The sequence below is a fragment of the Salmo salar genome, chromosome 10, assembly GCF_965601325.2.
Source record: "Salmo salar chromosome 10, fSalSal1, whole genome shotgun sequence".
NCBI classification, from domain to species: domain Eukaryota; kingdom Metazoa; phylum Chordata; class Actinopteri; order Salmoniformes; family Salmonidae; genus Salmo; species Salmo salar.
The window spans coordinates 94,052,585-94,071,918 of NC_138300.1; the positions used below are offsets into that span (position 1 = coordinate 94,052,585).

Sequence of the window (19,334 nt, forward strand, 5' to 3'; positions counted from 1 at the left end):
TGTCCCCATCTCTGATCAAGAGTTTAATAAGATTTTAATTAGGCATTTAAAGGTCTTTGAAATAGCATATTTATATTAATTAATGGAATAAACCATTAACTACGCTAAGCTGGGCATGGGGAGTAGACATTGAAATGGGCAGAGAGATGTAGCCTTTCCAGGCCCCTCGGTCACCTCATCACACAGATTGGCTGGCTGCACAGTTCCCATTCACTAACGAAACTATAGAGGGTCATCTCAACAGCAACGATGATGTGCTGCAGTGGAATGGAAGTAGTCTCCAGAGGATAATGTGATGATATCTCCCTCTCTGTTGAAATTCCTAAATTGCTTTGTCAGTTAGTTACTATGGCTCCGATACTGGCGCTCTGCAGCTTTGCTCGGAAGTGCTTCTGCAGCTCCTTATCTTCCTCAGCTGTGGTATCTTTAGATCTGTGTGACTGGTTGTGAAATAACCTATGAGTGTTGCTGTAGGACTGTGTCAACACTGCTCCCCTGGCCTCCTAGCCTGATGGCCAATGCGTCAGGCCCAGGGTCCATAGTGTGTGTCTGCATCCCGATCTTCCATTTAAGCCCCTCTTGACAGATGACACATCCTCCCCGTCACACATCACATCATCCCCGTCACACATCACCTCCTCCACTTCACACATCACATCTGCTCCTTCACACATCCCATCTGAACCTGCTTTACTAGAGCAGAGTACTGGAGGGGCCAACACAGGCCGAAGGACACATCTGGGAGCATGTGACCCAGGCTGCCCAGATGGTGTCCAGTTTGTGTGTGACGCAGGTGGCCAGTGCCTGTGTTTACAGGTATGTGTGTGTATAGATGATGGGCATACCAAGGGGGACCATAGCTATTTATATCAGTCAACACCTTTCCAGTCAACAGTACCACAGTGGAATTCAGGAAGCCTTGACCCCTCCCGTGCTGCTCGAATTGCAAACCTGATAGACATAGCACCTGTTTAACTAGTAGGACTACAAGCACCGCTATTTATGAGTCCCACACGTTTATATCTAGAACTATCCTTTGACTGACTTTGCAATACAGTGATATACAGTACACCAGGGTTTACAACAGGAACTATATTGCAGGATATGACTGATTCCGTGTATTGGGAATTCTACCTCTCTTACGTCAGAACCCTCTATGCAAAAGAATTGTGTGGGAAAGATAACATTGCAGCAGTTTATCCTGCTCTGAACTTGTCATAGCTCTACCCTTTTAATGTTGAGTTAATGTGTCTAGATTACCTCAAGACTTTGCTCTGCCTTGAATAAACTCCTGTCAATCATCCACTTCTCCAGCTCCCTGTAACAGTACAATGGAAAAAGTATGTTTCCGTAAACAATTCCATTAAGAAACTCCATGGTGGCTCCCTGGCACAGTGGCACGTCACAGTATGATGCAGCTGAGCCTCCCTATAAGCACTCATCCCTATTGGATTGCTGCTATGGGCCTTGGTTTTATTTTTATCTCAGCCTTGTGAATGAATCAGTTCTCACATGCTTTGGTTTCTCCCAGTATAGGACTATGGCAGAAACTGGGACGGGGAAGGAAGGCCAGTAGAGTGACTCTGGCAGTAACTAGGAAGGTCCAGCTTGGTCTCCAAGACTAGACATAACATAGTAAATGTAAATCTGGGACATTCAAATTAGTATGACATGTTACGTTTGGTTTGGTTACATAAGATAGAAGGTTACATAAAGATGCACTATGCAGAAATCATCCCGCCATTTCCTGGTTGCAATTTTTCACCTAAATTCCGTTTGTGACAAAACAAGCAAATATAATGTAGAGAATCTTTTAACCATTTAAACCGCTGTGAAATCTAATTTCCATAACCAAAAATATTATATTTTCAGCCGTTTCAAACTGTTGTTCAAAACTGAAAGTAAAAGACGCTAAATCTAAACTTAAGCAAGAGAAGCATAGAAATAGCGCATATAGAACAGATCTACCATTGCTTAGACTTGCTCTCAATGAGAATGACAGATTTATATATGCATTTGGTCACAGCTTTAAGGCAATAACAGAAGGAGGGTGCTAATTAGCAACTTTGCAAATCATTACTGCGTTTTATCTACTTTGCAACGACTTAGTATGTTAGCTAACCCTTCGCCTAACCAAAATTCTCTGAGACCATGTTGGAAGGCCAGTAAAGTGACTCTGGCAGTAACTAGGAAGGCCAGTAGAGTGACTTTGGCAGTAACTAGGAAGGCCAGTAGAGTGACTTTGGCAGTAACTAGGAAGGCCAGTAGAGTGACTTTGGCAGTAACTAGGAAGGCCAGTAGAGTGACTTTGAATGTAACTAGGAAGACCAGTAGAGTGACTCTGAATGTAACTAGGAAGGCCAGTAGAGTGACTCTGAACGTAACTAGGAAGACCAGTAGAGTGACTCTGAACGTAACTAGGAAGACCAGTAGAGTGACTCTGAACGTAACTAGGAAGACCAGTAGAGTGACTCTGAACGTAACTAGGAAGACCAGTAGAGTGACTCTGAACGTAACTAGGAAGACCAGTAGAGTGACTCTGAACATAACTAGGAAGGCCAGTAGAGTGACTCTGAACGTAACTAAGGAAGACCAGTAGAGTGACTCTGAACGTAACTAGGAAGACCAGTAGAGTGACTCTGATGGTGACTGGGACAGTTAGTTTAATGGGTCACCTCCTCACCCAATTAAAACATTGTAGTGCTGAGTGATTAATGTTTTTTGAAGTCGGTTCGGTTTCCGTTCTATAATTGTAAAAAATATCCCGTTTTCAATTTTTCGTTTTTTTGTTTGTTTTGTTTTTACATAAATGCAAAAATTCCAATGCCAGAAATAGTGAACATTAAATTGCCAAAATATTCCAATGTCTATTTCAGATCCACATTGGGTAGATATCAATAGAAAAATAGGAAATTACCATGAAAGAAAAAACATATTTATTGTGTATTACTTTTTAAAATAATTTTATAATTTAATATTTTTTTATTCCTTAAAGTCATCATCTCATCTCTGATCAGGCAGTAGCAGCCAGCCAGCCAGACAACATTATCTCTGTGCTCCCCATACTGTACTGTCTTTAGTGTTACTAGTATGTCTCTAGAGCTGTCTGACTAAATCATTTTACTAGTTCTTCAAAGTAGATAAGGCATACATTCACGAACTGTCTCTATCCCTCTCTTTCCTCATTGTGTAATCTCTCCTTCAGGATTCTTCTTCTTCTTTGGACTTTATATGGCAGTTGGCAACCAACTTCAAGGTGCATTACCACTACGGACTGGAGTGGGAACCTCAGTTCATCTTTCAATCACCCATGTGGGTATATGCTCCTAAAAACCAATGAGGAGATGGGAGAGGCGGGACCTGCAGCAGGTCAAGAATCACAAATAGAAACAAGTTCTATTTTAGTGCCTGGCTATGCAGACGGCACGAGCAGTGTGGGTGAAATGATTGAATAACATGTGTAAATTTATTTTGCAATGCTAGAGCGGTGTGGTCAGCATGTAATGTAGCAGGCTAAAAAGTTTATCCATCTCTGTCTGAGCTGGATAGAACAGGCTCAATGGATTATGGTCATTGTATTCGCATTACCACATTTCTGCGCTGAACTAGGTTGAATATTTGCTTCATGAAAACTACAACTCCCTTTAGCCCAGCGTCCCACATAAATCATGTCAAGAACTATCTAGTGAATTATTTGATTTCTCTCTAGAGAAATGACATGTTGGGCGCACAAAATAACAGAACTAAATGGAATTGAAGTCAATGCACCGACGTCTGTCAATTACTTATTTAATAACCACAACAACAAAAAATGATTTGGATAATCGCTCAGCTCTAATCCATTGCATTGACCGGACCGTCAAAACCATTACTAGTACTCATGCAGATGATAGGCTGGTGATGAATTGGAAGGAAAGCATCTTTATGCCTTGGAAAACTTGTAGCTTAGTAGAAAATTTAGATCTGCTCACTTACCACCTCAACAATGAACCATGGCATCATCTGCATAGAGAGGAAGGAGAATGAATGTCTGTTATTGTTCCGTTTGGAAAGTGAAGTGTGTGAATGTTTTTGACTTCTGTTTTCGTTTCCGCTAAGATATATTATTTTCCCTACATTGTGTCAAAAGGAGACAGGCCAAATATGTTATTCCAACCTAAATGGGAAACTCGCAACTCTTTTCCACAATCTTGAAATTTGCTACAGTAGCAGAAAGGTTTGCTCCAACCTGATTGTATCTGAATGAAAAGGGAGTCAAAAAGAAACAGCAGAAATCCTTTATTCAGATGTATCATATGTGTTTGCTATGGTCCATGGTATCTTGACCAGAGCAAATTGGATGGTGTTTTCTGTGAAAGAGATGAGACAATTCAGTATATTCAAACCATACTGGAGAGAGAAGTACAGAGTTGCAATCTCTATGCTGTCAGAGAGGACCTCCTTTTACTCCCATTGAGTTCAACTGTTGGCGTGCCTCAGCAAAACTCTGACTGCTACATGTGGGCCAGTAGTGTAGTGTAGGTCTCTACTTCTGCCTGTCACACAACAGAAGGATTAGTGGAGCAGCAGCTGCTCATTGGTCAGATGGACTTGACTCCAATTTGCTTCTCACAAAGAAGGCTAATGATGCTTGCCGCTGCCTCCCCTGCTGATGTGGCCCTCACCATGGCCCTGTCTATAGCACGCAACAGTCCACACAAAAGACAGGGGCACTTGGCAGGAGCTACAGTTACAGTGTAGCCAAGCAGACCTTCACAACTCTCTGACACTTCTCTTTTTTGGCTCTTTAGAATTTCAAATCAAATCAAATGCTATTGGTCACATACACATGGTTAGCAGATGTTAATGCGAGGGTAGCAAAATGCTTGTGCTTCTAGTTCCGACCGTGCAGTAATATCTAACAAGTAATCTAACAATTTCACAACAACTACCTTATACACACAAGTGTAAAGGAATGAATAAGAATATGTACATATAAATATATGGATGAGCGATGGCCATGCAGCATAGGCAAGATGCAGTAGATGGTATAGAGTACAGTATATACATATGAGATGAGTAATGTAGGGTATGTAAACATTATATAAAGTGGCATTGTTTAAAGTGACTTGTGATACATTTATTACATCCAATTTGTAATTATTAAAGTGGCAAGAGATTTGAGTCAGTATGTTGGCAGCAGCCACTCAATGTTAGTGATGGCTGTTTAACAGTCTGATGGCCTTGAGATAGAAGCTGTTTTTCAGTCTCTCGGTCCCAGCTTTGATGCACCTGTACTGACCTCGCCTTCTGGATGATAGCGGGGTGAACAGGCAGTGGCTTGGGTGGTTGTTGTCCTTGATGATCTTTTTGGCCTTCCTGTGACATCGGGTGGTGTAGGTGTCCTGGAGAGCAGGTAGTTTATCCCCAGTGATGCGTTGTGCAGACCTCACTACCCTCTGGAGAGCCTTATGGTTGTGGGTGGAGCAGTTTCCGTACCAGGCGGTGATACAGCATGACAGGATGCTCTCGATTGTGCATCTGTAAAAGTTTGAGTGTTTTTTGGTGACAAGCCAAATTTCTTCAGCTTCCTGAGGTTGAAGAGGCACTGTTGCGCCTTCTTCACCACGCTGCCTGTGTGGGTGGACCATTTCAGTTTGTCCGTGATGTGTTCGCCGATGAACTTAAAACTTTCCACCTTCTCCACTACTGTCCCGTTGATGCGGATAGGGGGCTGCTCCCTCTGCTGTTTCCTGAATTCCACGATCATCTCCTTTGTTTTGTTGATGTTGAGTGTGAGGTTATTTTCCTGACACCACACTCCTAGAGCCCTCACCTCCTCCCTGTAGGCTGTCTCGTCATTGTTGGTAATAAAGCCTACCACTGTAGTATCATCTGCAAACTTGATGATTGAGTTGGATGCATGCATGGCCACGCAGACATTGGTGAACAGGGAGTACAGGAGAGGACTGAGAACGCACCCTTGTGGGGACCCAGTGTTGAGGATCAGCGGGGTGGAGATGTTGTTTCCTACCCTCACCACCTGGGGGCAGCCCGTCAGGAAGTCCAGGACCCAGTTGACAGGGCGGGGTCGAGACCCAGGATGTCGAGCTTAATGACAAGTTTGGAGGGTACTGTAAACAATGAATAGCATTCTTACATAGGTATTCCTCTTGTCCAGATGGATGAGGGCAGTGTGAGTGTGATTGCGATGCATCGTCTGTGGACCTATTGGGGCAGTAAGCAAATTGGAGTGGGTCTAGGGTGTCAGGTAGGGTGGAGGTGATTTGATCCTTGACTAGTCTCTCAAAGCACTTCATGATGATGGAGTGAGTGCTACGGGGCGATAGTCGTTTAGCTCGGTTACCTTAGCTTTCTTGGGAACAGGAACAATGGTGACCCTCTTGAAGCATGTGGAAACAGTAGACTGGGATAGGGATTGATTGAATATGTCCGTAAGCACACCAGCCAGCTGGTCTGCGCATGCTCTGAGGACTCGGCTAGGGATGCCGTCTGGGCCGGCAGCCTTGCGAGGGTTAACACGTGTAAATGTTTTACTCATGTTGGCTGCGGTGAAGGAGAGCCCGCAGGTTTTGGTTGCGTGTCAGTGGCACTGTATTGTCCTCAAAGCGAGCAATAGACTCATTGATCTATTTTTTTTTAAATTCTTTTTTTTAAATCGACCAGTTTTTTAAAATTAGGATTCTACAAGAGGTTAGCGAGAAATATAGCTGGGTTGGAGTTTTGAAAATGCGTACATATTTGCATTTTTACAGTTGAGTGATTTAGTTGGGTAGTAAAATAGACATAAATTTAAAACAGTAAACGGGACACCTTCCGCGGTGTTGACACCTGGAGTAAAACATGTATCCTGTCTCATCCAGATGCTCCTGATTAATTCATTGTATAGTCAATGAGGCGCTCTGCGGCTCCCAGGTGGTGGTGAGACATTCTTAACCTGAGGGGCTTTCTGACATTTGATACATTTTGATCATCTGTTATTCAGTACCACTTGTAAACAAAACCTCTCCACAACTTTAATGACCGCAGTTTAACATAACGACGATGACAAATGCCACATGCAGAAAATAACTTCATAACTTAATTCGCTGTAGTTATAGTCGTGGTGTCAGTCCTATTCCAAAATAAATGTTCTTTGAGATTCAAGCAAAAGATTCCCCTGTGGTAATCTCAAGTGCGTGATCACAGGTGTGCAGTAAAATAACCCCATTTTGTATTTCCCTCTTGATTGAGCTTAGTCTCTGAATCTGTGTTCTGCCTCTGACTGCCATTCACCTGTTCCACATAGACAGATGCTTGGGCCTTAGACTGGCATCAGGTACATTATTGACTAGGAATCTTGAATATAAACCAAAAATAACTTTACTCATTTTTTATATTGACTGGCCGACCTCATGTGTAACTCAATCTCCTAGAGTATTGGTAGTATTTAAAGGGCTGGCCCTTGTGGCTATGGAGCTGTAATGGAGACCACTCCAGTGTGCTGCTGTGTAGGTCTAGACATAATTGGGATACTGTTCACATTACATTCTGTTACCGTAGAGGCCTTGCCCTTTGCCACACTCTCAATTTCAGTGGTTCACTTTACTTTTATAATGCTCTTAAACAGCTGCTTTGTGGGTTTTCTCATGATGATTTCATATATCATATTGACAAACTGTGGGCATACAAGGTAGTCCGTGTCCACCAAAGATGTACTGTACGCAAACCCTGGATTGCTGATGCTATGTATTGGCCAATTGTAACAATGTGCGCTGAGAGTCAGGAAGCAAGTTCAGGGAGTGAGTGTTTTAATAAATAAACAGAACATAATGCAAAACAAGAAACTCGAACAGCACACAGACATGAAACAGAAACAATGACACCTTGGGAAGGAACCAAAGGGAGTGACATATATAGGGAAGGTAATCAGGGCAATGATGGAGTCCAGGTGAGTCTGATGAAACACAGGTGCGCGTAACGATGGTGACAGGTGTGCGCTATAACGAGCAGCCTGGTGACATAGAGGGCGGAGGGGGTGCACAGGTGACACCATTGAGAGGCTTTGAAGCCACTGGATGGCCATATTGGCACTCCCTAGAAGAAGCAGTCCTCCATAGGAATGAATTAAATTCTACAGTATTTCAATTAACCTGTTAGTGATCCCTTTAGCGGGATAGGTTTGACAACATCCAGTGAAATTGCAGAGCGCCAAATTCAAACTACAGAAATATCAATATTCAAGATTCACGAAAATATAAGTGTAATACATCAAAATAAAGCTTAACTTCTTGTTAATCCAGCCGCAGCGTCAGATTTCAAAAAGGCTTTACGGCAAAAGCAGACCATGCGATTATCTGAGGACAGCGCCCCGCATACAAACACATGAAAATAATTTTCAACCAGGCAGGTGGCAACACAAAAGTCAGAAATAACGATATAATAAATGCCTTACCTTTGAAGATCTCCTGTTGTTTGCACTCCAAAATGTCCCAGAAACATCACAAATAGTCCTTTTGTTCGATAATGTCCTTCTTTATATCCCCAAAATGTCCATTTATTTGGCGCGTTTGATTCAAAAATACACCGGTTCCAACTCGCCCAACATGACTACAAAGTATCTAAAAAGTTACCTGTAAACTTGGTCCAAACATTTCAAACAACGTACCTAATCCAACCTCAGGTATCCTAAAATATAAATAATCTATAAAATTTAAGACGGGATAAACTGTTTCCAATACAGGATAAAAACAACGTGAAGCGCGTTCCAGTTCACGCGCACCAAACAGTAGAGTCCACATGGAGTGACACTTACAAAGAACAGCCATACTTCTTCATTTCTCAAAAGAAAAACATCAAACAATTTCTAAAGACTGTTGACATCTAGTGGAAGCCATAGGAACTGCAACCAGGTTCCTATTAAATAGGGCTTACCATAGAAACCCATTGGGAAATACTATGACCTCAATTTCTTTTCCCCTGGATGGTTTGTCCTCAGGGTTTCGCCTGCCAAATCAGTTCTGTTATACTCACAGACATTATTTTAACAGTTTTAGACACTTTAGAGTGTTTTCTATCTATCTATATGCATATCCTAGCTTCTGGGCCTGAGTAACAGGCAGTTTACTTTGGGCACGCTTTTCATCCGGACGTGAAAATACTGCCCCCTATCCCTAAGAAGTTTTAACTGAAAGGCCAAAAATACATGCATTTATGTATTTTGTTGTTGTAGTGGGGACAGTAACATACTGTCAAAAAATTATACTTTAAGGAAAATGTTTTTATATATTTTTGAATGGTACATTTTTATGTTTAACTCATATAATATAATGTTAAAGAGTGCATTAAGGTGTCTGCAATAGAAGAAAGATGGCGAAAACAAATGTAGACATTAATAAATTAATTTCAATAGCTTCAAAAATAATATATTTTACAACGGTGAGGGAGTGCCAAGATGGGGTGCAGTTGCTTCAAAACAGTGCCCCCAGGTAGTCTTCTAGTTTATATATAAATCATTGGTGTCCACTCATGGTCTTGGCAAGCACATTAAAGATGTAATATCATTGATCCATATAGAGTTGAGGAGTGTTGTAGCTGTATCCAACCATGTATATTCACTAACACGGAACCCAAACCGGCTGCGCGCGTGCGCCATCGTGCATAAATGTATTTTGTCCCCCCACACCAAACGCGATCACGGCACGCAGGTTAAAATATCAAAACAAACTCTGAACCAATTATATGAGGTGCAACAGCGCCTCATCAACCTCAGGAGGCTGAAGAAATGTGGCTTGTCACCAAAATCACTCACAAACTTTTACAGATGCACAATCGAGAGCATCCTGTCCTAATTTATGGCTTAGTATTTTGTGAATCCTTACCAAACCATCTCTCTTTGTGTATTCTATTTGTTTACCATTAGAAACAAAACCTGAATGCCCATACATGCTGAGTGATGTTATGATATTATGATATTAACATGTAGTGAAAAGGTCAGAGCCCCATAGAGAGGAGAGTATTTGTCTCAACTCTGTTTGTCTCAGTATGTCAAATATGATCTGATGGGCCTGTTAAGTGAACAGATGATGTGTTTTTGTTGGTCCAGGTAAAGGATGCACTCTGCCAGTTGAAAACAGACCGACATGGCCACAGGCTGTGAAATGAATTTACGTCCATCCAGTTATGCCCAACAAATACAAACATAGGGAAGTGCACTCAGCCTAAAGTAACTCCAATGTAGCTAGTAGCCTTATGGCTAAACTCTTTGTTAGACCTGAGACGTGTGCGTGAATGGAGTGTTTTTCCAAACCAATGTTCCATGATAAAGAGAAGAATCATATGAGCTGTGTTACACTGTTTGTACGCCAATGTGAATGAATGTTCTTTTGTCCATGTTTGCAGATCTCAGCTGAGGCCCTGGAGTGGTTTGAGTGCATGGAGGCTGATTGGAGGCGGCTGTCCATCCTGGAAGGCTCGTTGTGAGGTGTGAGGTGAAAGGTCATCAGTCCAAGCCCAGAGTCATCTGTAGCCCCAGAGGAGCTGCCCGGCTTCACTTTTACAACAGCGCACCAGTTTCCCATTCAGGGGGCCCAGACCTACAGGAAGAGAGGGAGAGGAAATATACACAGGGGAGAAGAAGACACTCTTCATGAATTCCCCAAAATCGTGAAAGACAAACCATATGAGTTGGCTGGCAGTCGTGAGGAGAGGAGCTATGTGGACAATAAGCATGGCCCAGCTCTGTCTCCCGGCATTCATTCTCCTACTGGCCTACACCTTTGTCCAAGCAGCTGCCACCGAGGACGATGTCACTCCACGACTCAGCTTCACTTACAGTAAGTGTCATCCATTGCCTTCCTCCCTGACTGTCCCGGACCTGCTGTTTTGACCCTCTCTCTCTCTCTCTCTCCTCTCTCTCCTCTCTCTCTCTCTCTCTTTCTCTTTCTCTCTCTCTCTACCGCACCTACTGTCTCAACCTATGAATGCTCGGCTATGAAAAGCCAACTGACATTTACTCCTGAGGTGCTGACCTGTTGCACCCTCTACAACCACTGTGATTATTATTATTTGACCCTGCTGGTCATCTATGAATGTTTGAACATCTTGAATAATGATACGACCTTAAAGGCCATGTACCCTTGTAATCTCCACCCAGCACACCCCTCAGAGCCTGGCTCCTCTCTAGGTTTCTTCCTAGGTTCCAGACTTTCTTTTTCCTAGCCACTGTGCTTCTACATACTGTATGCATTGCTTTCTCTCTGGGGTCTTAGACTGGGTTTCTGTATAAGCACTTTATGACAACTGCTGATGTAAAAAGGGTTTTATGTTTCTCCAGGACCAGTCGTAGTTCATAGTGTGAGAAACACAAGCATTCCTTGAGTGTTGGAGAAACAAAGCGAGAGAAAAAGAGAGGCCAGAGTGTTTACCCTCACTGTGTGCCCTCCCCACTGACCCGGGTGTGTAAGGGAGCCTCAGCCTGCTCCCCTCCCAGAACTGTTGTTCATCTATAAATAAGAGCAGGGAGTAGTGTGGGGTTGGGGTGGAGGTGTCTGGGATCGTCCAGGTTGCTGAGAGGAGAGGAGAGCTCTGGAGGGGCCTGGGGCTCAGGCAAGGCTTTGAGGGATATCTGACATGCACAGTAATGCTTGGCAAGGTGTTGATAAACAGACGAATGGGAGCAAGGCTGTTCCTCTCTAACCGGCTCTGTGGCCCTGTGGAGGAGCTTAGTGTGTTCTCCATGGGACACATGGAGTTGGAGCACAGCATTTACATAGCTGCCATTAGGGCTGGGAATTGCCAGGGACCCCCTGATACAATATGTATTGCGATTCTCACAATTCTATGTGTATTGCGATTGGATACTGTGATTTTATTGTGATTTGATGTTCCAAACATATTGCTCACCGTATTTCTGCTGCAGCAAGAGAGCCATGAAAACGAGTTTTGATCAGTCATGGAAATAAAAGTGCTGAAAACAAATTGGCTCCCTGTTTAAAAAAGAAGATGGAGAAGGAAAAATACTGGAACAGGTGCAGCCAACTAGCGCAAAAATAATATTACAATACTGTCAAAACGATACAATACGATATATTGTAAAAAATGATATCCCGATATGTACAGTAACTGTATAGATTTTTTCCCCCCCCATCACTAACTGCCGTGCTCCCGGAAAGCGACTGATATTTCAGGACAGTGCCTCACACACTATTAATGGTTTTCCTGTTGAAAGGGAGAGAAAACGTGTTCTGCAAGGTATTAGTGATATATGGTTACTCGGTACAAGATACTGTAGTAACCTACTGGGAGAATTATGCTCCTGTCAGGGGTTTTACATTTTGCTTCAATGCTTTTGTGTTTCCGTTGATTAACTTATTCTATCATTGTAAGACATTTCAATACATTCCATAGCAGTTACCCTGTCAATGACAGCTCCATGAAGGAACATTCATGATGGCTTAGCAGTATGAAAAGATTCCAAACCATGCATTTGACTGGGTGTGTTGCTCTGTGTGTTACCCCACATCTAGAACTTAATGGCAGGAAAGCCAGCTAAATCCCAGAGCATGAATGGCAGCTCCATCAGGGTGGGTCTGTCAAGTCATAGCCGGTCAGAGGTAGTTACAACATGAACCAGGTCATTGCACTCGGTCTTACTCAGGACAATGTCACACATACACACAGTTTCCATCAACATGGGAGGTGTTGCTCTTCTGCAGCCATCCTCTTATCTCGGCTAATGGTTTGCTTACACAGTTAACTTAAGTAGTAGCTGATCATTTGTTTGCAAGATAAACTTACACCATCCATATCCAAAAATGTCTTCAGAACAAGTCTTCTGTCAGCGCAGTGCATGTTGAACTAAGAAGTCTAGGGATCAGGAGTTGTATAACTTTGTGCTCTCTCATTATCTGATCTCTATATGGCTCCTGATTGGTGATTTTGGAAGCAAAGGATATGCAATTGCAATACAATCCATTTGTCAACGTACCAATGCTCTGCCAGGGTTGATGACGGTTTGCACATAATGCTAAAGCTATGGATGGCTCCATGCCGTTAGGTGTGAACTATTGATAATGTGATTTACAACCCAATTCATCACAGTACACATGGTCTCAGGTCTTACAGGCCATTTGGTGGACAATGGATCCAGTTCTGTAGAGAGCAGCACTAGAAATCCACCTAGGCTATACTTTTCATCAATCTGTATATTTTTTGTTTTCATAGGAGAACAAAACCTTTAGGGCTATTTACCTGGGATAGAAGTAATGCAAGAGCATACATGCAGGCATGTAGGGTTAGTTTACTGTTGTTCCCAATGACTCACCTTTTAGGATCAGCCTATAGTCTTTAAGCACATACTGGCATAGAAACAGTGCGCAGATTGCCTTGTCATAATATCTACACCTACAGTAGATTAAGCCAGTGTGTGCTCTTCTGAGGCCAGGAGAGGAGACGATTGAAATGGGTCACGGAGGCCTCAGCTTGGAGCCTGTCCTGCCTGTCCTGCCTGTCCCAGCCTGCATCCTGGCTTTCTCTTGATGGACCTTTATAGTCCCAGGTAATCTCTCTCACCTGCCAGCCTCCACAAAGCCCCCAGCACGGCCCCGACGGAACGTTTCACAACAGCAAACACCATCACTCACAAACTGAAAAGGCAGTTTTAGCTCCTTCACACGTCTCCTTGGACTGGAAAATTTATTAGCGTTTTGGGTTAATCACTCATCTTGAATGAACACCATAAAATATGTAAGATCAAAATGTCACTTTCCTAGTCAGTCATGTCAAGATACCTACATTATAACAAGATTCTGGATATACAGTAGGGACAAGTTTCTATTTTCTTACTTGTGTGTGTGTAAAAAAAGGGTGGGGGGGATGAAATAGTTACAGCAGCATCCATTAGGAATAAACCAGCTGCAAGGTAATTAGTATCACATTACTGTATTTCTTACCACTGTTCTAATGATGAGCCATGCTTTTACTCAACGGGTCAACCTAAGGAAATGACTGTAACTACAGCAGGAGTGACTCACAGCTCTTAAAACTGTGAGAGGTTCAGTAGTAAAGAAACTGTCTCTCCCCTCATGAAACAGTTACAGTTACAGTCATATAGGCCTAACCATTTACCAGCTGCAGAACTGAACCTGACAGGGGAATTATGAGGTCTCACTGACATTTAAATTACCAATATAGATTTGGGAGAAAGATTGGAATAGGCACATGTTAGTGTCCAGTAGTGACATATTTTCAGTTGGTAAGCAAACACTCATGAACAGAAAACAAAATGTTTATGGCGATGGGGATGCTGATTGCCAGTGGCTTGACAATGGGAGCTGCCGTTGCCTGCTAACGTCAGTGCCGGTGTGATGGCATTTCCCAGGCCCCCCGCTGAAGGGCTGTGTCACTCTGTGTTTACTGTATCAAAGCAACATTCCATGCTGTGAGCCTCAGGGACCTGGGCCATACAGAACCCTCCCCACCCCCCCCTCTGCCTCTCAGCCCTGTCTGCTTATATGTGAGTCTACATCCCTGCCAGCCTTATGTCTGTGGTGTGGTCAGACCAGCCAGGACCTCCCCAGTCCGTCCTCAGCCCAGCAGCAGCAACATTATCCTGGACAGCCTTCCTCTCCCCTCCCCTTCAGTTCCCTCTCTCCGCCTTAATGAAGAGACTAAACTCCCATGAATAATGAAAGGGGATTTGTGTGTGTTATGGTGTGAACATTGGTCTGGTTCTCATTATGCGCCTATCAGGACGGATCATGGGTTCAGGGAGGAGAGCCTACATCTGCTTTGCCCTCCTCTTTTGTTCCTGTCTTTAATGCAGACCATGCCGGAGAGCTTACTGTGCTAGAATGCTATTTAAAGGGACACCTATATGTGGTTTATATTGTCTCTCTGTCCCTGTTGATCTATTCAGCCCTCTGTTAGTTAAACACAGTGCAGCCAGTCACGGTAGAGATCAGCATGTAGCGGCCATACCCACAGCACTAATAATTAAGAACATCATTCATTTGAAACTAACAAAGCACATAATGTATATCAGAATGTACTTTGTTCTTGTCCTATAGGATAGTGTTTATGCCTGTTGAGTCACTCACGTTGAAGTGATTGAAAATGACAATCTTGTCAAGCGAGATAAGGAATATACCAAGCACAATTATAGCTGCACAATGTAACTACTATAACGTACTCTTCTTTATGTATGCATGAAATGGCCGTCCATGGCTGTGGACTGTGTTGCTATGGGAGAGGTCTGGTTGTAGGTGCTTAGACATGCTCCATTAGACCGCAGCCTCTTGGCAGAGACATGCAGACTGCCCATGAAAGGCCTGCAGTATGGAGAGCCATCAGAGCTTCTGTCTAGATACCATACTGTATGTCACACTTCTCAAAAGAACACTGCTAGCCATTTGAACCACGGATATCACACTGATTTATTATCTCATCCATGAAAAGAGATATATGATTGATGTTTTCCATATTTTATTAGTGATAACATGCTGTTGTACCTTTTACCAAAAGTCTAGATGTTGCAGCACACTGGTATCTGTTTGTTCATAGTATTAAAAGAGGACAACATTGATGTTGATGTTACTAGTGTTTATGAGAGACAGCCACTTTCTCCAGCCTGCCAGGGAGGGAGCTGCTCATAAATCACCCTTCACAGGCCTTGTGAAAACACCCTCATCGCTGCACCTCCTCCTCCCCCTCCTGCTCCTCTTCTTCTTTCTCCTCCTCCACCTTCTCCACTTCCTCCCTCATCTCCTAGCCTGTGTTGTGAGATGGGATACCCCATCACACTGTTTGGTCTAGTCATGCCAGCCAGCCTGATCAGCCCCTTGCTGGCCTCCCACACCAAGGACTCTGACTACATGAGGTCATGACACAGTGCTGATGCTCAGCCTCTCCCTGTAGTGCAGCAGGGGTCATGAGGAGGTCCTGAGCCTGAAAGCCTGATGCCAAAGCAGGTTTACATTGTGGAGTGGAGCACCATATTGAGGATGAACCGGGGTCAGCAGCAGCACCACTCAGCAACATACAGCAGCATGCTCTGACCAGCAGACCTGGTCCAGGATCATGGAAGGACAACATTATTTTCCTGTGGGAAATTATAGCCGAGGTGAACCATTGTTTGCAAATTGCAGGCTTTTGGAAACACTTCCCTGTTTAAATAAGCAGTTTAATTACATTATTTTCTCAATAAATGTTGCTATGGTTCCCATGAAATCTGTTATGCCCCTCTTTGCCTACTGAATACCAAGCTATTCATTAGGCAAAATGATGTTTTTCTGTAAATGGCCTACTGAGCTCTATGATACTCAATCTTCAATCCATTAATATGCACATCTTCAGTTCACTCTTGTGGCAACCAGCGCCCTCTTCACATAGATTGTGTGTACACTAGCCAGCATTCTCAGCATCACCATGGTGTTTTATTCATGCTACCATGTGTGAGTTCTAGCCTAGTTCTAGTCTCCTGCTAACCAGAGAGAGCCAAGCCCTTCCCTAAACAAACAGCTGGCTCACAGCTTGCCTAATGAATCTCCCGGTGGATCTGATGTCTTAATGCTCTCCAGATGCCCCTGGCTCTACCATGGCCCTGCACCATTCTATCACCGTTCATGTTGCTTTTTCACCTCAGCAGGATAGTAATCATACATTCTACCAGGTCCCAGAGCATGACTCAGTTCCCACTCTAGTTATGTTGAAGTCATGCGTTTGCCTCCACAATGAACTGGGTCTGTGGTGGGTTTTGTCTTCCTGCTGTTTGTCCACAGAGAATAGGATTAGATGGGATGATACAGGAAGTTGTGACCTGACCTTGCTCCTTGCTCCTAGCTCGGTCTGTCTACATTGGGAAAGTGGTTTCTAGAAGGCGGGAAGGGTGCTCAGTTCTAACTGTGTTAGGAGTTACTGGTACTGTTTCCCAGGAGTTGGCTGGTGACCACTTCCTCTGTGGGTAGAACAACATGTTATTGTATGTTCTCTATCTGTTCTTTTACATTTGGTCAGATCCATCTGAAAAGGAAAAAGTAACCACCTGGTTTGTGTGCACAGTCAAAACAGAGGATCCTGTAAGAACAAGTATGGTGATGACACAGATTTATGAGCTGTGTATGTGTGTGTGTAAACTTTTGACTCATCACGCTGTTGTTACTGTTTATTATCTCTGTTGCCTAGTCACTTTATTCCTACCTATGCACATACAGTGCATTCGGAAGGTATTCAGACTTCTTGACTTATTCCACATTTTGTTACGTTACAGCCTTATTCTAAAATGTATTCAATTGTATTTTTTCCTCATCAATCTACACACATACCCCATATTGACAAAGCAAAAATGGTTAAACATTTTTTTATATATATATCACATTTACATAAATATTCAGACCCTTTACTCAGTACTTTGTTGATGCACCTTTTGCAGCGATTAAAGCCTTGAGTCTTCCTGGGTACAAGCTTGGCACACCTGAATTTGGGGAGTTTCTCCCATTCTTCTCTGCAGATCCTCTCAAGTTCTATCAGATTGGATGGGGAGCGTCGCTGCACAGCTATTTTCAGGTCTCTCCAGAGATGTTCAATCTGGTTCAAGTCCAGGCTCTGGCTGGGCCGCTAAAGGACATTTAGAAACTTGTCCCGAAGCCACTCCTGTGCTGTCTTCAATTCAAAATCAAATCAAATTTGATTTGTCACATGTGCCGAATACAGGTGTAGACCTTACCGTGAAATGCTTACTTACAAGCCCTTAACCAACAATGCAGTTCAAGAAATAGAGTTATGAAAATATTTACTAAATAAATTAAAGTAAAAAATAAAATGAAAAGTAACACAATGAAATAACAATAATGAGGCTATATACAGGTTTACCGGTATCAGGTTAGTCAAGGTAATTTGTACATGCTGGTTAGTGGTAAAGTGACTATGCATAGATAATAAACTGAGTAGCAGCGGTGTAAAAACAAAGGGGGTGTCAATGTAAATAGTCCGAATGGGCATTTGATTAATTGTTCAGCAGTCTTATGCTTTGGGGGTAGAAGCTGTTAAGGATCCTTTTGGACCTAGACTTTGCGCTCCGGTACTGCTTGCCGTGCGGTAGCAGAGAGAACAGTCTATGACTTGGGTGACTGGAGTCTTTGCCAATTTTTTGCACCTTCCTCTGACATCGCCATCGGCCTTCCCTGTGGCTCAGTTGGTAGAGCATGGTGTTTGCAACGCCAGCATGGTGTGTGCAACGCCAGGGTTGTGGGTTCGATTCCCACGGGGGGCCAGTACAATTTGTTTTTGTTTTTTTTAAAGCAAAAAAAAAATGCAGGAAATGTATGGATTCGCTACTGTAAGTCGCTCTGAATAAGATCGTCTGCTAAATTACAAAAAAAAGTAAGTCCTGGATGGCAGGAAGCTTGGCCCCAGTGATGTACTTGGCCGTATGCACTACCCTCTGTAGCGCCTTACGGTTGGATGCCGAGCAGTTGCCATACCAGGCGGTGATGCAACCGGTCAGAATGCTCTCTATGGTGCACCTGTAGAACTTTTTGAGGATCTGGGGACCCATGCCACTGTTACGCGAGTGCGGCATCAAAAGGACCTTGTGGCCGCAAGGAGCCAAGGTAAGTTGCGAGCTAGCATTAAACTTATCTTATAAAAAGCAATCAATCTTCACATAATCACTAATTAACTACACACGGTTGATGATATTACTAGGTTAACTAGCTTGTCCTGCGTTGCATATAATACATTCGGTGCCTGTTAATTTATCATCGAATCACAGCCTACTTCAACTTCGCCAAACGGGTGATGATGTAACAAAAGTGCATTGCCGAAAAAAGCACAATCGTTGCACAAATGTACCTAACCATAAACATCAATGCCTTTCTTAAAATCAATACACAGAAGTATACATTTTTAAACCTGCATATTTAGTTAAAGGAAATGCATGTTAGCAGGAAATATTAACTAGGGAAATTGTGTCACCTCTTGCATTCAGTGCAAGCAGAGTCAGGGTGTATGCAGCAGTTTTGGCTGCCTGGCTGGTTGAGAACTGTGTGAAGACCATTTCTTCCTAACAAAGACCATAATTAATTTTCCAGAATTGTACATAATTATGACATAACATTGAAGGTTGTGCAATGTAACAGCAATATTTAGACTTTGGGTTGCCACCCGTTTGATAAAATACGGAACGGTTCCATATTTCACTGAAAGAATAAACGTTTGTTTTCGAAGTGATAGTTTTCGGATTTTAACATATTAATTACCAAAGGCTCGTATTTCTGTGTGTTTATTAAAATTAAGTCTATGATTTGATATTTGATAGAACAGTCTGACTGAGAGGTGGTAGACAGCAGCAGGCTCGT

The 19,334-nt window shown here is 43.0% G+C and overlaps 1 protein-coding gene across 2 annotated transcripts in view; it reads left to right on the top strand.

The window, feature by feature from the left end:
• LOC106561177 (semaphorin-4B) overlaps positions 1 to 19,334 on the top strand; it is a 100,270-nt gene that overhangs the window by 36,995 nt on the left and 43,941 nt on the right. For both annotated transcript variants that reach the window (XM_014124850.3, XM_014124849.3), the window contains exon 2: positions 10,381 to 10,814. In XM_014124850.3, coding sequence (XP_013980325.2) covers positions 10,661 to 10,814 — 154 coding nt within the window. In that variant the 5' untranslated portion in view covers positions 10,381 to 10,660. The remainder of the gene's footprint in view (positions 1 to 10,380; positions 10,815 to 19,334) is intronic.